Raw genomic sequence first — 21,144 nt, 5'->3', positions numbered from 1 at the left:
AGTTACTAATGCTCAGAACCATCTACTTACCCTGTACTGTCTGCTCACTCGATATTGCAACATGCTGTGTGGAAGAGTATCTTTGCCATCCCTCCCCCATTCTTTGAGAACACACACTTTCTTCTGCAAGAAACCAAAACCAGAGAATTCAACCAACTTTAATGAATTGCAAACACAAACATACTATGAGTTATTTTGTTTCTGGATCCCTTAGTTATATATATCAAGAGTGCCATCTAGTAGCAGAGACTCCACCATTTCTGCATCTCTGCTGTTCTCCATTTAATATGGCTCACTATACATATCCAGTGGGTAAATGGGACCTGGCTGGTCCCAAGTTTTCAAAGCAAGCTCCAGTTCCACTGAAGTAACAGGTCCCTTAAGAAGAGGCTGTAGTCCCATCAGGTTACTTGTTTCCGTAAGTCCAAATGTTGTCCTTTACTACAGCTCACTAGGCCCTCCAAATAGCTCTTCTCCAGAAAAGATCCATGCTGTAAGTGAAATTCCTCCTAGATACAAGGGCCCCTTTTAAGTCTCCCTTATTGAGCTTCAGCTGTGTGCTCTTCCCTACATGATTGAGATCTTGCACAAGAGTGGTAGGGCTTTTATCTCCCTTTGCATGGAGACGGTTAGTCCTTTTCTGACTGGAGAGTCAGACCACACACTTCACACTCACAATATGTGTGTGATTCATAAAAACATTAGTGGAAGTTCTCAGCTCTTGTTGAAAAGTGACTAAATCATAAAGGGGCTTTTTTATGTAAGTTAAAAAAACCAAAACCTTGCAAGCTGGTTACTATATGCAGGAAAGTACCTCCTTGAAAGAGAATTTGTCCTTCCAAAGCTTCATCAGTTGACATGAAAATGATCTTTTTTCTATTGAAATTAATTTATCACTAATCACTTTTTCAGGATACAATCTGGTAAAAATTCATATAAAAAATTCCAAAAGATGGCTCATGCATAATGTGTGAAAAGAAAGTAAAAAGCAAAACCTAATGAATTAGAAAAGAGTTACAGTTTGCCCATACTTACTTTATGGATGTAGCCCATCAGTAATGTAATAATATACCGAAACTGAGAATAAGTTGAAAGAAGTGGTTGGATAAGCAAGGATTTCCTTATTTCATTTCCTGATTTCAAATGCACTTGATAATTTGAAACATCTTTAATACATTTCCTGTACCACTTTCCGATCAAAGTATTATTCTAATGCAGGGGTTCTCAAAGTGGGGGTTGGGACCTGTCGGGGTCATGAGGTTATTACAGGGGGAGTCGCAAGCTGTCAGCCTCCACCTCAAACCCCGCTTTGTCTCCAGCATTTATGATGGTGTAAAATTTATAAAAACGTGTTTTTAATTTATATAGGAATCACACTCAGATGCTTGCTATGTGAAAGGGGTCACCGGTACAAAAGTTTGAGAACCACTGTTCTAAGGGCTTTATAGAAACATAAGAAAACCGGAATTGCCATACTAGATCAGAAGAGTGGTCGATCTAGTCCAGAATCCTTTCTCTGACAGTGGCCAAAACCAGATATTTCAAAGGAAGTGCAAGAAACCCCAGAGAGGGTGTCCCTGATCCATCAAAACACTAAAGCATGATTTCATGCACATGAGCACCCACATGCTTCAAGTTATGTATCTGTTTAAGTGCTTTGCTGGACCTAAATTTTATGGAGTAGCCTGCTTATATTCTGCTATCAATCTCATCAAAACTCTCATTACAAACTTTGGGAGTTTTAGATACAAAATAATGGCTGGATAATGTCCTACTACTATACCAATAAAAATGCATAACAACCAAAAATAAAAGCAGAAGCAACTAGAAATGCTGGAGTTTCTTTTTCCAAATATATGACATTTTTTAGGATCTCAATTTCAAGATTTTGTATTACAGATGTCAATTTAACATAATTAACGCTGATATAGCACCAGGCTTGTGTGAGATGAAATACATTTGAGTATAAATGGGTGGCATATCTCATACTAAGATATGAGAGGTAGTTCAAGAGGATGTGTCTCCACTTCTGACCTAATTTCATGTTCTAAACTATACTTTCTCTGAAGAGGTACATTGGAAGTTTATTCATGAGCCCAAAGACTTAGTGTAAAGAACAAATTCACAAACTTTTCCAGGGTCAAGTTGACCAAAACATGGCATATCTATTGTAAACATGGCATATCTATTGTATTTTCTAAAAAAGGGGTGAACCTTTAGTTTAAATTTATATATCCAAGTAAGTAGTTAGGTATGCATACCCCCTTTTAAAATATACAAATACACATTTGTATGAACAAATGCCGTTTCTTTCTGGAGAAAACTCATGTGCATCTAAAATGTGTAGGTACCCCTTCAGTTGCCTCTTTAAAGCCAAGTATTCAAAGCGTTTTGGTCCTTTGCACAACTGTTTCCACAAAAGTGAATGTAACTTTTTTACTTAGACACCCGTCACAATGCAGCTGAGAATTCCTGCTCCCCCGTAGATGGGGTGTATGTGGAACTAACTCGGTCAGGTGCCTCAGCATAGAGAACTGGGCAATATTTATACAAATGGATTGCAATGTGGTTTCGGAAAAAGGTATAAAGATATTTCCTAAACTTTTCACCAGCGAAAGCATAGATCATGGGGTTGATACAACAGTGGATCATTGCAGTCGCTTCTGTCACTTGGATTGCTACCTCTAGCTGACTGCTGTTCTCACAGTTATTTAGGGAAAATGAATCTTGAAAAGTGTACATGAGAACAACGATGTTGTATGGTGCCCAGAAGAGAAAATAAACAATCATTATGATAAAAATAAGCCTGACTGCCTTATGTTTTTTCTCATTCCTACATCTCAGTAATGTCTTTATAATCTCGGCATAGCAAAAGATCATAATGACCAGTGGAATGACAAGTCCCAGGATGTTCATCTTTAAAGTCTGGAATTGCTTCCATTTACTTTCCTGTCCCAATGGATAATGAGGGCTACATGTAAAATGATATGACTCCCTTTTAGCTTTGTGAAATATAAATCCTGGCAGAGAGGCTAATATTGCAACACCCCAAATGACAATACTTGTGATGATGCCATAGGTAACTGTCCTAGCCTTTAAAGCAAACACTGCATGGACAATGGCCAGATATCTATCTACTGTCAAAAGTATTATGAAAAAAATTCCACTGTAGAAGCCAGCATAATAGATCCCTGAAAGAATTTTACACATTGCATTTCCAAAATCCCACTCATGTGCTGCATAGTAAGCCCAAAATGGCAGGGAAAGAATAAAAAGCAAATCGGAAATTGCCAGATTCAGCAGATAGATGTCAGTCATGCTTCTCAGCCTCTTGTATTTTATCAGGATCAGCACAACTAGCGCATTGCCCACCAGGCCAAATATCAGCACCAAGGAGTACAGCGGTGGCAGAAACAGGGATGCAAATTTTTTGACATCAGCTTTTTGGCATGGTTCTGAGCCAGTATAATAATCATAGGTTGTCATGTCAGTTTCGTTATCCATCTTGTTCTGTCCTGGATGAAGAAAGAGATGGTAGAAACTAAAGAGATGGACTAAAACTCAGACGAAGATTGGAATTTTACCACAAACAATAATTTTGGTGGCTGGTGATGACCCCCATATTTCAGCTGCCTAACATTTCCTATTATAAAAGATTATTGCAATTTTTTTTTTTGAGAAGCTCTGAGATTTCCATTATTTGCACAAGGCCTTTGAAATGCAGTGGGGAGAAAGCCTTAGGGCTAGAGGAGCGCCTTTTCTTTTTCCCCATGAAATTCTGTTTATGTTTTGCTGTGTTATGACATAAAAATACAAAAGTGTCACAGCCCACTATTACTGAAAAATTTCCTACTTTCTCAAGTTTACAATATAATTATAAAATAAATCAATTGGAATATAAATATTGTACTTACTTTTCAGTGTATAGTACATAGAGCAGTATAAACAAGTCATTGTCTGTATGAAATTTCAATTTGTACTGTCTTCGCTAGTGCATTTTATGTAGCCTGTTGTAAAACTAGGCAAATATCTAGATGAGTTGATGCACCCCCTGGAAGACCTCTGCGTATCCCCAGGGCAACATGTACACCTGGTTGAGAACAACTGTCCTAAAGCACCATGCTTACACTGCTGCCTAAGCAGCAGCAGCAGCAGCCACTGCACTGGTAGTGCTTAGGAGCTGTTGGAACAGTTGCGGTGCAGAAGGAGAGAGAGTCAGGTCAGCTTCCCACTAACCACACACCCAGACCTAGCATGTAGCCACAACAACCTGTTCCCCCCAGCTTCCCCCTGGAAGAACCACATGGGAGAGAAATTCCCCTACCTCTTGGGAGGATGTGGGCAAAGATGCAGTCCAGGCTCCCCTGAGCCACTCTTGAGATACAGGTGTCCACATACACGTGTGTGTGCTCTGAGATGATAGCTTTCTCCTGCTGGTAGTTACTGTAGCTGAAATGGTTGATAACTCTATGCTTATGCCAAAGTTTAAGAATTCAAACCCTGCTGAGTACACATGAAAGAAGGATTATTAGAGTTGTACATAACAATTTGTTTTCTCTGTTTTCTTCTAAAATGAAAAATACATAAAAACACTAAGTTAATAGAAAATTATTTAGGTTGCAAAGTCAAGTACTCAAAAGTTAGGAAATGCCAGATTTACTGTTGCCTGTGGCACCTTAATTCTGTCCACTTGTGCACATACACTGTGATACAATATTTAATTACATGATCCCCACTCATTTTTCCCACAGGATCTTTTCCACAGTCAGTGCACAAGATGGATGCACAAGGGGGCAGAATTAAAGTTGCATAGGCAACCGTAATGCAGGCATTTCCTATATTTTGATTTTGCAACCTAAATAACATTCTTTTAGCCTTGTTCGTGTGTACACAACATTTGTAGGAAGAGACATGCAGTCTGGTCAGTCTCATCTTTTTATTTCCTTGACAGTAAACAGTATATGATTATACCTGTATCATATAAATATGTAAAATATAATGTTGATCAGACTTATGAAAATACTCTGAGTTAGTTGTTGAAAACTTTAAATATTGCTGATTAATGACTGCAAGTCTACAGATGCATGAACTACACATGCTTGTGGGCCAGATCCTTAGGTGGTGAAAGTTCACCTAACTTCATTGAAGTCAATGGAGCTATACCAATTTATGTCAACTGAGGATCTGGCCCTTAATGTACAGTATTATATGTTATTTTTATCTAGATGGAGATATCTTGCAGTAAAGGGTTAAAATTATTACTGCCCATTAAGAAGCAAGCTGGTCTTAAAAAGCAGGTAACTGAGAGACCTGATCAGAATTTAAGGTGTCATTGTCTTTAAGAGACAGGGTTGCTTTTCAATGAAATAGTTGCCTTCTTTTAGTTGCTGTGTCTCAACTTGGTGCCAACTGGCAGAGGGCATAGGGGATACTCAGTTTTCCAGGGATCCCCTGCATCAGATATATGCATAATAATTCCCCCAACAATCAGGGGCACTGGAATACTTTTAATAGTGGGGGTGCTGAAAGCTGTTTTTACTTTTTACCTCATGCCCCCCTTACCCCTGTCCATGTCCCCCCCAACCTCCAGAGCTGGGACCAGGAGCAGAACTGTGTCTCTGGGAGAGGGGGGAACTCAGATGGGGTAAGGAGGCCAAGGCTGGGGCCACAGCTGGGGGCGGGCGCGGGGCCAGGAGTGAAGCCCTGGGAACGGAGCCCTGGGAACAGGGGGGTCGGGCATGGAGCCCCGGGAACAGGAGGCAGGGCCAGGAGTGGCATGGGTCCAGTGGCTGGGGAGAGGGGTCCGGGGCTGGCGCTCCAGAGCAGAGCTCCAGTGCAGGGCTAGGAGTGGGGCCGCAGGTGCCAGGCATGGAGCCCCAGGCGTGGGGCCAGGTGCAGAGCCCTGGGCATGGGGCCAGCAGCCAGGGAGCAGGTCCCATGGCGGGGACCAGAGTCCTGAGTGCAGGGCCGGCGAGTGAAGTCCTGAGAGCAGGGTTAGGAGCGGGGCGCTGGGCTTGGGGCCGGGACCAGGGCCCCTGGCGCAGAGCCCTAGGTATGGGACCAGCAGCTGGGGAGTGGGGCTGGCAGCCGGGACCCTGCATAAAACCTGGGGGTGCTGCAGCAACCCCTGCATCCCTAGTTCCTGCACCTATACAAACAATGGCATGTGAGGTCTCTACTGAGAGCCAGTAGCCCACAGGTCATCATAATCACTGAAAAATGTATGTACAGATAATATTTAAGGACATTATGTATCTAAAAGTTCATAAGGACTTGGGATTAGGGTGGGTCACCAGGAGGTGACATACCTCAGGAATATTCCTTTCAAGCAGGAGGTAACAGACACTTCTCTCTCTATCTGGTCATGGGTGTACTTGGCATTGTAGGCCTTTCAACAGATGCCTGTTGGCCTACTGAGCCAAATGCTAGTCAAGAGATTGTGAAATTTTTAAGAGAGGAAATGTACAGGAAGAAATAAACAGCAGCAGAGGATCATCTTTATGAGAAAAGACAATGGATTGGTAGGGTACATCTGGGGATGCGGACATACACTGGAATCTTTCCCTGAGGAGGCAAGCTGACAGCATGACTTGTCTCATGAATGGACAATCACAGCCAAGCCTGGCTGTAAAAGACTGGAAGGACTTTGGGTGAGCATTGCTGATAAGACAGGAGAGTATCTAGATAAGTAAGTCTAGGTTCTAGAATGCGTGTTGTGATTTTATTTTATTTGCAACCATGTGTTTCCAAAACTTCCACTTGCTATCATTTGAATCTCTATGCTTTGTTAAATAAAGTTTTATGTGTTTTCACTATAAACATCTCTAAGTGCTGTGTGTTCAATGGAGTGGTGACGAGAACACTCCAGGGAGATGCTTGGAGGGCTCAGGGGTTGGAGTATGCCAATCACTAACCTGGAGTGAGAGAGAAGAGCCTGCGTAAGGCTGAAGGGGAGTGTTTGTGTTGTCCGTGGCCAATGGAGTGAGGGAACTGACCAACGGCAGGAACAGAAAAGCCTTCCTCATGCTAGAGGAAGTGCCTCATGACCCCGGGTACCACTGGGAAGTGTCACAGTTCCTTCATATCAGTTTTCTTTTTTGTATTGTCAAATAACTATAGAGATGGGGCACCAGCCCAATATGCCCCATTTGCATAATTCCCTTAAACACGTGGTCGAAGTATGGCCAAGGGTAAGAGTAGTAACAAATTATGTGGCATTTGAAGTGCTGGGAGCAGAGTTAACAGCAGGGAGTTAGGCTGTGTACACACTACAACTTAAGCTGGTATAAGTTATGTTGCTCAGGGGTGTGAATGATCCATCCCCCTCAGCGATGTAAGTTACACTAACCTAAGCACCAGTGTGGAGTGTGGACAGAGCTATGGTGACAGGAGAGCTTATCCCACCAACATAGCAACCGCCGCTCGTGGGGGCTGGAGTAATTAAGTCAACAGGAGAGCTCCCTCCCATTGGTTTAGAGCAGGGGTTCTCAACCTTTTTCTTTCTGATGCTTCCCAAACTTGCTATAAAACCTCCATGCCATCTGTGCCACAATAACTGGTTTTCTGCATATAAAAGCCAGGGCCGGCGTTAGGGGGCAGGAACCAGGGCAATTGCCTGGGGCCCCACACCACAGGGGCCTCCATGACGCTACGTTGCTCAGGCTTCAGCTTCAACCCCGGGGGCAGGGTTCAGGGACCTGGGATACAGCCCCAGGCAGTGGGACTTCAGCTTTCTGCCCTGGGCCCCAGCAAGTCTAATGCTGGCCCTGCTTGGAGGCCACGCTAAACCTGCTCGAGGCCCCCTAGGGGGTCCCAGACCCCTGATTGAAAACTACTGGTTGAGAGCATCCGCACTCGCAGTGCTGCAATGACTCAGCTGTACTGGTGTAAGCTCTGTGGCGTGGCCATTGCCTTAGAACAGTGGTTTTCAAACTTTTTTTCTGGGGATCCAGTTGAAGAAAATTGTTGATGCCCGCGACTGAAAGGAGCTGGGGATGAGGGGTTTGGGGTGTGGAAGGGGCTCAGGCTGGGGCAGGGGGTTGGGGTGCGGGAGGGGGTCAGGGCTCTGGATTGGGGGTGCAGGCTCTGGGGTAGGGCCAGGGATGAGGGGTTTGGAGTGCAGAAAGGGGTTCTGGGTTTGGGGGGGCTCAGGGCTGGGGCAGGGGGTTGGGGGCAGGAGGGGATCAGGGCTCTGGGGCTGGGGATGAGGGGTTTGGGATGCAGGAAGGGGTTCCAGGTTTGCGGGGGGCTCAGGGCTGTGGCAGGGAACTGGGGCACGGGGTTGGGGTGCGAACTTACCTCTGGCAGCTCCCGGTCAGTGGCGCAGCCGGGGTGCACCATGGACCACGCTGTGCCCCGGAAGCTGCCAACAGTGGGTCTGGCTCTTAGGCAGAGGTGCACAGCACGGCCCCCCCAGTTCCCATTGGCTGGTTGCTGGCCAATGGGAGTGCAGAGCTGGTGCTCAGGGTGGGGGCAGCATGCGGAGCCTGGTGCCCCCCCGCCTAGAAGCCGGACCCACTGCTGGCCGCTTCCAGGGCACAGCGTGGTGTCGGAAAAGGTAGGCCCTTATCTGCCTTAGCTGGGCAGCACAGCTGACGGGACTTTTAACGTCCCAGTCGATGGTGCTGACCAGAGCAAGGCGACCCAGCACCTTACATGCTGTGACCCAGTAGTGGGTCGCAACCCACAGATTGAAAAACACTGCCTTGGAAAAGAGACCTGAAAAAGATTTTGCAAGGAAAACACCTGCAGCAACTAAGCGGACATGGATTTTTGTTCATGGAAGCATAAGCCTTTGCCCTCTGTGAGGATGTATGGCTGAACTATGCTGCAATATGACAGGTTTCAGAGTAACAGCCGTGTTAGTCTGTATTCGCAAAAAGAAAAGGAGTACTTGTGGCACCTTAGAGACTAACCAATTTATTTGAGCATGAGCTTTCATGAGCTACAGCTCACTTCATCGGATGCATACCGTGGAATAGAATCTGCATAAGGATCTTGTTGGTCTGCAGGAACTCTGATCCTGCATTTTAGGATCATAGTGATAGGGACATGGGCCTATGGATGGCCATTAAGAAAGGTAGCATCATTGACAATGGGGAACAAGTTGATTTTTTTTTTTGGACATTAGCCCCCTTTAACCTATTTTGTCTCTTTGTTTATCTGACTGGACCATTCTACTTTTATTAAGACCTTGTTAAACTACTTGTGGAAAGTTATCATAATCACATGCATAGCAATACATCTGAGTTCTATTGAAAACTAAATAGGCCAAAATTTCAAAAGTTACTAGTGATTTTGGGTGCTTCAATTTTTGTGTGTCAAATCTGAGTCACCTTTAAAGATGCCTGATTTTCAGAAAGTCCTGCACATTCTCCCCATGAGACAGTTGTTCCACAGCTGTGTTGACTCTACAGTCATTGTGAAAGTAAAAATGTGAGTTTGTTATGGCTCAGCTACACTGGTAGCAAATGAGTTTAAAGATTGTATTTTTATATAGTCACTTTTACCGGTACTTTAAGACAAGAAGCTTCTCCAAAAAGTAGCCAATAACCTTTTCCCTCCATAACTTATTTTTTCTATTTGGTTTGGTTTGCCTGCACATTCACTTGCAGAATTGGGGCCGTTCTTTGTATCTGTGGCCTGAACAACTTAAGAAATTGAATTGGTTTCAAGAACTTCAATAAGGAGAATAAGCCACGCCCAATATGTCTTCTGCTCATGACCAACATGACTCTCCTTAACCAGGTGCAGCAATCACCAGGGAGAGAGGAGTTTAGATAAGTTGCTGGTGTTTAGGGAATAAAATGGCAGTCCTGCTCAGCAGAATGGAGCATTTCAAAAGCAGGTGCTGTGGAATGGGTGATGGAATTTGAGACTGGTTAGAAATAGTGGACATGCATCTTTATCCTAAGCTTGTACTGATAAGCCAATAGAGGTGTGACAAATACCTGATTTGGAACTGATTTGTACAAGAGTGTGGCCATTTTGTTAGATTGATACAGTACAAATCTGATTCTGAAATGTAGGATTTTATATTTGTATTAGAGGTTATAATTAATAATGTAGTATGTATTAATGTATGATTTGATTTCATCCTGCCACCCCCTTTTTGAATAGCAGAAAGGAATGACCCTCTGGGATATTGGTAGAAACGCATCAGACAGGCTGCCTGTGTCTGAACTAATGTTAAAGCAGGAACAGACCAGAACAGTCCTTATGGATGATTATGGTCACCTTTTGTTTTAGGAAGTTTTCATTACAGTATTTGCTATAAAGTCTTGTTTCTTATCTGCATTGCAAATGAAGTTGTGTGAGGTTCCTTTGTAATCCCTTTAGTAACCATATAACCCTTTCTAAAATGTAATCCTGTCTGAAATTCTCTGTAAAATTGTTTGGTGTGAGTAAAGGATGTGTGCATGGTTAAGGATGAGTGTGAAAGCCATCACAAATGTCCAGATGGTCAAGAAGACGTGAGAGACTTGGAGAGACAGCAGGAAATAATCAGAAAATATCCATTGTATCTGATGCTAAAACGAGTTAGCAGCATTGACAACTGAGGCAGAGGTGAGGCAAACACCCCCGAAGGTGAGACAGCAAATAAGAGGTAACAGCAGAAAACCCCAAGATTAACACCACTTAAGGACTAACGATAACACAATAACATTGCAAAATCCATAGACTAAAGTGGAAATTTACAAGTATAAAGCTGGGATATTTTGCCATAGAACTCTGGGTTCAGTCCTGCAAAGCCTCAGAGGATCAGATCACAACTGACAGAGCCCAGTTCCTCACTTGTGCTCAATCTAACTGGCCATTAGATTGACTCGAGCTACGACAGACTGGTAACTATAAAGACCGTCTGCAGGACTTGTGTGTGTGTGTTGTGTAATAGAATGTATATGATAACGGTTGTATTTTCAATAAACGCGGCATATTGCCCTTTTCCCTGAAAAAGATCCCATGTGCTTCTTATAAGCATAACAACTTTCCTCCCTCCACTCTGTCTCTGGATCGTGAGAACATCACCATGGTGCTTGTCTTCTTCCACCCACCCTGTCCTCAGGGCCTAAATCCTGTTATCTCTCCCTTCTTTCTGATTGGTTCCAGTAAAATCCTCCTACTAGCTTCTTTCCTTGCTTCAGAAGCCTCTCTCCACAGTATCTGAATCTGAGATTAGTATCTATCCATCAGATACTGATAACTACCATTGGGTGCCTACCAATTTTAAAAGAGCAGGATTAGCAAATCCCTATATGCAGTATCCCATGAAGCAATTTCTTCCACTCTTTTAGGAAACTGTTATCCAGTGCCTAAGACACTTGACTAGGAGTCAGATGACCTGGGTTTTATTTCTAGCTCTACTACTGACCAGCTGTTTGATTTTAGGCAAGTCATTTCACCTCTTTGTGCATCAGTTTCCCCATCTATAAAAGAGAGATGAAGCTACCCATCCTTTTGGGAAAAAATGCTATATGACCTACGGATGAAAAGCACTACAATATGGGGGTAAGTGTAGTCATGACCACAGAGTACGATTTCTTCCCAGAAATCTGCGATCAGCCTATCAAAAATTCTGTTTGTCTGGTGCAAGTTAACCCAATCTTTATTGCTTTTGAGTTAAAAAGCCTCCCATGCCTTAAGCATACACAAAAATCAGCAAAGCCAGATATTACTGTTTCACAGAAATGTTCAGATCATTTTTTGAAAAAAAAATGGCAAAAATTAAAACATTAAAATGTTAGACTGCGGAGTAAAACTTCACAATAAACAGCTAAATTACACGGGACTTCCTGTAGAAATACATATTGAATATAAATAGGTCACATCACACACAGTGTTTAAATTACAATACCAGTGTTTCAGCAGTCATTCTGAGATAGGTGTAAATATGCCTTAGCCAGATAGATTCTCCTCTCTTCTGGACAGAAGGGGGATCATCTTTTAATATGCAATGGTAAACTGATACTTAGGAATGCAATTTCCATTAATTATGACAGGAGTTGTGCACTTGGCATCTTGGAGTCAGGAGTGAATCCTGAAATCTTTATTAAAGCAAAACTGATTTCATATCACTGTGAAGGACTGCAAAATCAGACCATTTGTATGGTGTGCTGAAAAGATTATATATTCCAGATTAGGTCTGAAGGATTTTATGTTTAATGTGCTCACATTCTCAGATTTCAAACCAATATTTTCCCAGTATCGGAGCAGTTCCTCAGCTTATATGAATTCGTGTAGCTCCACTGACTTCAGTGATACTACACTAGTTTATACCAGTTGCAAATCTGGTCCATTATTGTGTTTTCAAAACAGATTTTTCTTCTTGCTACAACTGGTATAAAAGTTTTGACAGAAAAATCTTTCCAGTTTAATTCAATTGTTACAGAGGTATCTTATTCCATTGCAATCTCATCCAATACAGTCCCTGGAAATTTGCCTCATTGTTTATCTGGTTTCCCTTCTGAACACTTCTAATGGTTACATCCTTTTAAAATAGTTCATTCTAGTGCATTCCCCCTGCCCTTCTCAATTGTTATTTTTATAGGTGAATCCACTAACAAATGACTCAGCAGATTATTTTCTGTGTTTACAGATATAGGCATTTGTGTTACCTCTTAATCTACATAAGCAACTAATAAATGTATAAATACTAAAAACAGATGAAAGATGACTTACCAGATATCTAAGAAGTGCCACTGATGTCTTAATCATTTAGACTGGCTGCACTGCATAACTCAGTTTTGCACATAACAAACACAGGGCAGGCATACACCCCTTCCTGTGTGAAGAAGGATACAATATTCATACATTTAGCAGACTTTGAGTGAACAAGAAATCATTGTCACTTAAGTAGTTCTTCTTTTCTATAAAGGACTTTCAAATGCTCCTATAAAAAGTGCGTTAAAGCACAGATGTATAGATTTTGAAATCCTAGTGGCAGGACTTAGGTTTCACAATCCAAACCTATAATTATAGAAAGAATTTGGTTTTGTTTGTAACCCACTCTTAGCATTGCAGCATGTAGTGGTGTGAAAAAGGGAAGAAACCGTTAGAAGGATACATAATTTCGTCTTTTTCATTTGGGGGACTCTCTGTGCCACACTTGCCAGAGGCAGGAATGATGTCCTGAAATTGGGTGTGGAAGCACTAGGTGTGCTCATTAGCTCTTTGAAGTTACTTTGGTGATTTCCATTGTGGGCAAACAGATTGGCAGGACACACCCAGAGTCTCTTTCTAAGAGTGGGATCAATGGGAACTCATGGGGAATGGGAGGGGTTTATAAATAGAGGGAGCCATAATACTCTTCCTTCCTGGTGCAGTCAATCTCTTCTTGAACTTACCCCATGTACCCATACAATAAACCCCCTTACTATAATCAAACTTACCATTAGCAATGATCTTTAACATATTCACAATCATAGGCAATTCCAAATCTGTCAGGTGTCAATGAGTTTTTCCTGAGTATGGGAAGGACTTTGTTTTTCAAGATGAAAAAGTAGGAAAGATGAAAGAAAAGGGGCTTGTCTCTTTCTAGAAACATAGGAATTGCCAGCCTGGATCAGACCCATGGTCTGTCTAGTCAAGTATCCTGTCTCCAGTAGTGGCCAGCACCGACTGCTTCAGAGGAAGCTGCAAGAAAGCCTTGTAGTGGGCAATTGAGGAGAAACCTGCCCACGGGTAAAATTTCTTCCTAAACCCCAATAATTAGAGTTTGGCTTATGTCCTGCAGCTAAGAATTTATATCCCTTCCAAAACTGTTGTTTTTTGCTGTTTTAATGATTAAGCTTTGTAATCGAAGTATCACAGTGAAATAAACATACAGACCTGTATTTTTTCCAATAACCACACCAGTTCATGATATATATGAAAGGATATGTGATCAGAGATCTATCAATGTAGATCATCGATCCATCAAGATAGATCTATCTAGTTATCGCCAATGAGATAGTAAATGTCAAATGACAGGAGTCCAGGAAGGGGCATTGTGAGGAGGGTTGTGCACTGGAAAGGAAGTGAACTATGGTTAGGGCAGGCTTTCCAAAAACATAGGGCCAGCCCCACGGTGGAATTTGGGTGGGGCCTGAAACTCATATCCTACTTTTTGACTATCTTGAAAAAATGCAAATTACTGCATGAGATTTTCTGTTAGATTTCCTGTGCATCTGCCACCAGCTCTCTCAGTGATTTTCTGGCATAGAGGAGACAGGGTCTCAGTCCCCCCACACCCATTCTGCACCCTGAGCTTCTTCCCTGTGAGTCCCTTTATCCCCAGCTTGTACCTCCCTCAGGCCCATTTCTTTCCCGAGTTCCCAGTTGCTCTTCAGGCTCATTCATCTCACTGAAATGTTGCAAAGTAAATGCTAGTGTGAGTTTCTATCCTTTGACCTTCTAGCATTGCATTAATTATTGCTATATGTGAACATTCTCTCTAACTCACATGAAGGTGGGGACTGAGCTCATTTGCTTCAATAAAAGTGAGGCATGGTAGCAGAAAGTTTGAGACCCACTGGGGCAGGGAGTGGATGTCAGTGAACCACGTTACCTGGTCTTGGAGTGAGAGGCTGTCAGGGAGGAGGAATATATTGAGATTGGCAGGAGATCGAGAGGGGATGATGCAGGGGTACAGAGGACTGGGATGCATGAAAGTCTGGTGCAGGAGATTGGGAAGAGCATGAAGGGGGAGACCGGGGAATGGTGGGGACAGAGCAGGGAACATGGAGAGGGATGTAGAGCAACACGCACTTACTCATATTTAAATACTTAATACTCTGTAGATATAAAACTTTAAGGGCCAAATTCTCTAGTTGGCTAATGTCACTTTATACCACCTAAGCAGCACAAAGTGATCGTACAGTGGCCAGAGCTGGCTTGTGGGAGAATTCAGTTTGTTCCCCAGTGCTAGATAATTTTTCCTCACCCACTTTCATGCCATCTGCTTTATAATACCCACCCAAACTGATATTTGCCCCCTAAAATTAAAAAAATATATATTTTCAAAGGTCAAGTACCAAATTCCTCCTCAAGTTTCTCGGTGAATGGGGGCTGTCCCAGCTGCAACATCTTTTAGGATAGTGCAGCAGCTCCACACCCAGTAGGTTTCATTTCCCTGTGGGCTGGTGTGGGGGAGGGTTCTGGTCCATGACTCGACATCCTCTCCACCCCCTTTGTGGTTATGTGCGTTCCCTTGGTATCCATGTAAGGCACAATCCCTGCACTTTCCCAGGATCTGAAGCTGAAGCCTCTTTCCCACAAAGACAACGAGAAACATACAATATAATGATTTTATTAATAACTTGCATTAATGTAGAAGGAGAAAGAAGCATAAAATGATAGCATCAGAATTCACACCCCAAAAAAATGGAAATGGAGACAGCTCAGTAAAACTGAGCATGCATCTGATGAAGTGGGTTTTAGCCCACAAAAGCTTATGCCCAAATAAATTTGTTAGTCTCTAAAGTGCCACAAGGACTCCTCGTTGTTTTTGCTGATACAGACTAACATGACTAATACTCTGAAATAGATAACCATAACACTGACATGCATTTGGTATTAAAAAGGTGCTTTCACACTAATGCAAACTTGCAGAAAATATTTTTTCCATAAAAGGAAGTTTACTGTGAGAGTAATTTTCTGCCTTCACGTGGTAGTACTGCAGATATTTACCTCACAGGGCTGTCATCAGGCTGAATAACTAGTTATATACAGAGGTGTGAGGCTGCAAAGTACTATGTAAGTGCTAAGATATTGGGATCTGATCCTGCCAGCTCTTACTCATGTGAGCAGGACTTGCATGCATTAGTAGTGCCATTTGGAGCAAATGGATGGAAGTCAGGGGACCGTCTGGATGAGTAACGCTGGCTTGAATGAGTGTTTGCAGGATCAGGCCCTTAACACTTAAATAAGAGCTTGTTGAAGCATACCCATTTTCTCCTCACTCTTCCTGTGCATATCACATCATTCTCTAGAAACTGAGTTGTTTGTGGTGTACAAAATGTCACTGTACATTAAAGGGTGATATGGCATTAAATATTAGGACTCTAGATGAGTAAAAACTTTCAAATCCAAAATGAAGCCAGAACTTTATAAATTTTCCTGAATCCCAGTTGGCTGCAAAAACTCTTGTTCTTGTAAGAAGTTTTCACATTGGTTCATGAGAAGGCAAAGGATATTATGACCAAGAAAACCTCTTTCCAATGGGAAAAAACAGGTTAGATGCAAGCCTGTAAAATTCAGGTCTTGCATTTTCAATCTTTTTGCATTTTTTTTTTTTTTTGCGCAGTTAATGAAAAAATCTAGAGAGCTGTTGAGATTTCCAGCCCACAGTACTATTTTGCATCTCGCTCCCTCCTGTGCCATTGTTTGCCATTCTTTTTAGGATCAAACAAAAAAAATTAATATACTACAACCATCAAGACTAATTTTCATTTCTCACTCTCCTGGATTTGGTTTATGCTCTTTTATCAGAGCATGGAAGTTGTTGTTTCTCTATTAAGGATATGCTTCAGAGTAGCAGCCGTGTTAGTCTATACCTGCAAAAAGAACAGGAATACTTGTGGCACCTTAGAGACTCACAAATTTATTTGAGCATAAGCTTTCATGGGCTACAGCCCACTTCATCAGATGCATAGAATAGAACATATAATAAGAAGATACATATACATACAGAGAACATGAAAAGGTGCAAGTAGCCATACCAACTGTAAGAGGCTAATTAATTAAGATGAACTATTATCAGCAGGAGAAAAAAAATTTTTAGTGATAATCAAGATGGCCCATATAGACAGTTGACAAGAAGGTGTGAGGATACTTAACATGGGGAAATACATTCAATATGTGTAATGACCCAGCCACTCCCAGTCTCTATTCAAACCCAAGTTAATGGTATCTAGTTTGCATATTAATTCAAGCTTAGCAGTTTCTTGTTGGAGTCTGTTTTTGAAGCTTTTCTGTTGCAAAATTGCCACCTTTAAGTCTGTTACTGAGTTACCAGAGAGGTTGAAGTGTTCCTCCTACCATTTTTTGAATGTTATGATTCCTGATGTCAGATTTGTGTCCATTTATTCTTTTGTGTGGAGACTGTCCGGTTTGGCCGATGTACATGGCAGAGGGGCATTGTGGCACATATCACACTGGTAGATGTGCAGGTGAACGAGCCCCCGATGGTGTGGCTAATGTGATTAGGTCCTATGATTGTGTCACTTGAATAACCATGTGGACAGAGTTGGCATTGGGCTTTGTTGCAAGGATAGGTTCCTGGGTTAGTGTTTTTGCTGTGCAGTATGTGGTTGCTGGAGAGTATTTGCTTCAGGTTGGAGGGCTGTCTGTAAGCGAGGACTGGCCTGTCTCCCAAGATCTGTGAGAGTGAGGGATCATTTTTCAGGATAGGTTGTAGATCTTTGATGATGTGCTGGAGAGGTTTTAGTCGGGGGCTGAAGGTGACAGCTACTGGCATTCTATTATTTTCTTTGTTTACAGAATCAAGATCCTGTTTTGTGGATACACCTTTGCCTTGCAATTAATAGCATTTAGATTTCTAATGTCTTAATATGTGTTCAGTTACTTCCAGAGTTGCACTCAGAAAAGAGAAGGCACTCTTAAAGAAAATATTATGCTGTAAAGATATAAGAATAAATATTTTAATGCTTAAACTTCCTCTTTGAATATATAAAACTGAAGTCAATATAATTGAATGCAATAGTCAAGGGGAAAGGATTATTTTAAAGAGACAGTCACCAGCTAATAGGATACCCCTGCTTAACACAAGGTCAGTCATATCCCTTAACAGAAGTGTGCACATTTCCTGTTTATCAAAATCTCTGTTTTATGAAGATTTAACAGCTCTTCAAACCCTATAGGAAAAACAATGTAGCAGTGTAATTGTAAATAAACCTTCTCCACCTCAGATAAGAACTTGATTACATTATGAAAAAAACACTAACTTATAAAGTTCATGGGATGTTACAGTGGATACTTACCAAACTGTAGAATTTGAATGTTCTTGGGGGATTTGTAATATTCTCTATGTGAAAAATGAGAAATACTACAATGTCACAAAAAAGTTTTATTACTGTGATTGGTAACTGTCCAGGTCTTATTGTCATCGTATTAAGAGTTTTGTTTAATTGCACAATCTTTTAAGTAAAAAAGGAGGATGAAACTTTTACTGGCTACATTTCTAATGCATTTTACAAACCAATGGAGATATCATGCTCTGCAGTGGATGGGGTGTATGTGGAGCTAACCCGTTCTAATTTATCACCATGAAGAGCTGGACAGTGTTTGCAGAGGTAGATTGCAATGTATTTTCGGAAAAAGGTATAAAGATATTTCCTAAACTTTTCACCAACAAAAGCATAGATCACAGGGTTGATACAACAGTGGATCATTGCAACTGCTTCTGTCACTTGGATTGCTAGCTCCAGCTGACTGCTGCTGTCACAGTTATTTAGGAAAAATGAATCTTGAAAAGTGTACATGAGAACAACAATGTTGAATGGTGTCCAGAAGAGAAAATAAACAATCATTATGATAAAAATAAGCCTGACTGCCTTATGTTTTTTCTCATTCCTACATCTCAGTAATGTCTTTATAATCTCTGCATAGCAGAAGATCATAATGACCAGTGGAATGACAAGTCCCAGGATGTTCATCTTTAAAATCAGGAATTGCTTCCATTTGATTTCATAACCTAATGGATAATGAGGGCTACAGGTCCAGTGAGGACCTTCCTTTTGAACACTGTGAAATATAAACCCTGGAAGAGAGGCTAATATTGCAACAACCCAAATGAAAACACTTGTGATGATGCCATAGGTAACTGTCCTAGCTTTCAAAGCCAACACTGCATGGACAATGGCCAGATATCTATCTATTGTCAAAAGTATTATGAAAAAGATCCCGCTGTAGAAGCCAGCATAATAGACCCCTGAAAGAATTTTACACATTGCATTTCCAAAATCCCACTCACGTGCTGCATAATAAGCCCAAAATGGTAAGGAAAGAATAAAGAGTAAATCGGAAATTGCCAGATTCAGCAGATAGATGTCAGTCATGCTTCTCAGCCTCTTGTATTTTATCAGGATCAGCACAACTAGCGCATTGCCCACCAGGCCAAATATCAGCACCAAGGAGTACAGCGGGGGCAGAAACTGGGATGCAAATTTTTTGACATCAGCTTTTTGGCATGGTTCTGACTCAGGATCGTAGTAGTAGGTTGTCGTGTCAGCTTCTTCAGTCATCTTGTGCTGTCCTGCATAAAGAAAAAAGGGTTAAAATGAAAGAGATGGACTAAAAGTTAGACAAATATTAGAATTTTACCACAAATATTATTGGGAAGCTGGCAGTGACTTCCATATTTAAGTTGCCTAATGCTTTCCAGTATAAAAGATAATTGTAACCCTTTTTTTGAGATGCTCTGATACCTCCACTATTTATTAAATATTGGTTTCCACATGCACTATGTATGAGAAATATTTGTCATCTTCAGTGAAGTATGTCAGCACCAGGACACAACTGAGAGCTGGCTGATGACTAATCGCAAAGGCAGCTAGTTCTCAGCTGGTTTGTTAGAAGTGTGTTTAAGTGGTTTTCAGAAGTGTCAGAATGAGACAAAAAAGAGCACCATTCAAAAGGAGCCTAATTAGAGGAAACACTTTGTTTTTCAGGTTTCCTACCCACATTCATATGTCACTAGCCCACACCACAGCAATAAGCCATGAGTGGTTGTGCATTGGTAGACTGTGGGTGGACAGCATCTAAGTAGCATTTCACAAGCAAAATTTGCCAAACACATTAGTTGTTACAAATTATTCTTTCAACAAGTTTGCTCATTTCTCACATTAACTGACCTCTCTGTGCTTCTGTATTTGGTTTAGTTTGGTTCTGAAAAAAGACATTACTCATTACAGTATATATAGAAAGAGAAACCTGAACAACCCTAATTTTTGGACATCTACATAAAACTAAAAAACTGCTAAAAATAAACCCTTGAAAACAGAAGCCATAAGGCTAAATGAGAATGAGGCCCATATTCTTTATTTAACAAAATTGTTCCTTTGGCCTTATTCTCATTTACACCCAGGCCATTTTAAACTGCTCTAGTCATGCATAGGAGCCTTGAAGGAAGTGAATATGAATATAAATTATTTTTACTTTAAGGCCCTTTTACACTGTCAGAGCAAGGTAATGTGGTCTTAGTGTGAATGAGAATCAGGCTCTCTTGTTCTGGTCATGATAATATCCTTGTGTACAAGAAATAGGTGACTTACCTGTTAATTAGGAAAATGTGGAAGAGGTGATTAAACAATCCTGCACTAGAGTTGACTTTGTAGGATGAAATGGCAAATTTCACCTCTCTTGCAATTCAGATCAAGTCCAAGCAATGAAAAATGTAGACTTTGAATGAAAGCAGAGTACTGTTCTCTACCATCCAAGAAATATTCAGCACGTTATTCTCAAGTTGATAACCTGTAAGAAAATTCACAAATCTATCAACTGATATTGAAACACCACCCTGAATGACATCAAATAATTTCAAAACCATTGTCTTTGTTGGGCTATATTCTCATACTGTAAAACTTGTCAAAAAAATGCTCTCCAGTGTCTATTTTGAATGTATCTGCAGTTGGCATTAATTATCTTGTTCTAATTACTGGATTCTGCCAAAATGTAATATTGGGTTAACATGATTCACTTGAATCAAGATTTTTTTCCTCTTATTGCAATGGCCTTTTGCCTGAACTGTAAAGTGGTATGTCCTTAGCATCAGAAATGCTTATTGTCTAGAGTTTGAAAGTTGGTTGGAATCAATGATTTAATAGATCTTTTCCATCAATAACAGTCAAAATGAGGCAGACTATTAGTAGCTGTTTGCAAATTATCTATAAATATTAGTTATTCAAAGGTTTTGTACAAACAAATTATTTAAGCCTATGGGTTTCTCATTAATTATTCCCTATAACTGTAGCTTTGAATATTCATGACTGCATTTATAATTCACTATTTGTGCTGTGCAATTGATCACCCAATTCACAGGGCATTGTTTCTTCTTTCTGATTGGATGACGGCAACTCTTATAAACAGTAGGGCTTGCTTAAGTCCTCTCTAGTGTGTATTGTTGTGTGGACATATATGCCCAAGTTT

The 21,144-nt window shown here is 41.2% G+C and overlaps 1 protein-coding gene and 1 pseudogene across 7 annotated transcripts in view; both read right to left on the bottom strand.

Annotated features, from left to right (window-relative positions):
- Nucleotides 1–1,847: 1,847 nt before the first annotated feature.
- Nucleotides 1,848–12,771, bottom strand: LOC311517288 (C-C chemokine receptor type 5-like). Of its 2 annotated transcripts, none has more exons than XM_084622013.1 (3): nucleotides 12,679–12,771; nucleotides 4,325–4,503; nucleotides 1,848–3,515 (listed from the first exon to the last, which is right to left on the bottom strand). In XM_084622013.1, the coding sequence occupies exon 3, from the start codon at nucleotides 3,502–3,504 to the stop codon at nucleotides 2,452–2,454; it is 1,053 nt and encodes a 350-aa protein (XP_084478139.1). In that variant the 5' UTR covers nucleotides 3,505–3,515; nucleotides 4,325–4,503; nucleotides 12,679–12,771; the 3' UTR covers nucleotides 1,848–2,451. The 2 variants fall into 2 exon arrangements, with proteins under 2 accessions (XP_084478139.1, XP_084478140.1); XM_084622014.1 differs by having other exon boundaries at nucleotides 4,325–4,500.
- Nucleotides 12,772–16,253: 3,482 nt separating this feature from the next.
- The window catches only part of LOC311516919 (C-C chemokine receptor type 5 pseudogene), a 37,419-nt pseudogene continuing 32,528 nt past the window's right edge, over nucleotides 16,254–21,144 (bottom strand). For all 5 annotated transcript variants that reach the window (XR_014714662.1, XR_014714663.1, XR_014714664.1 and 2 more), the window contains 2 exons: nucleotides 20,271–20,469; nucleotides 16,254–19,252 (listed from right to left, as the gene is read on the bottom strand). The product of XR_014714662.1 is annotated as a C-C chemokine receptor type 5 pseudogene (transcript). The remainder of the gene's footprint in view (nucleotides 19,253–20,270; nucleotides 20,470–21,144) is intronic.

Source organism: Lepidochelys olivacea (assembly GCF_965140295.1).
Source record: "Lepidochelys olivacea isolate rLepOli2 genome assembly, chromosome: 2".
Classification (NCBI taxonomy): Eukaryota; Metazoa; Chordata; order Testudines; family Cheloniidae; genus Lepidochelys; species Lepidochelys olivacea.
The sequence above is the reverse complement of the archived record's forward strand: the minus strand, read 5'-3'. Positions and strand labels throughout refer to the sequence as shown.

Bases quoted from the DNA above. Each gene is read 5' to 3' on its own strand.
- LOC311517288 (XM_084622013.1), bottom strand. From the start codon at position 3,504: ATGGATAACGAAACTGACATGACAACCTATGATTATTATACTGGCTCA.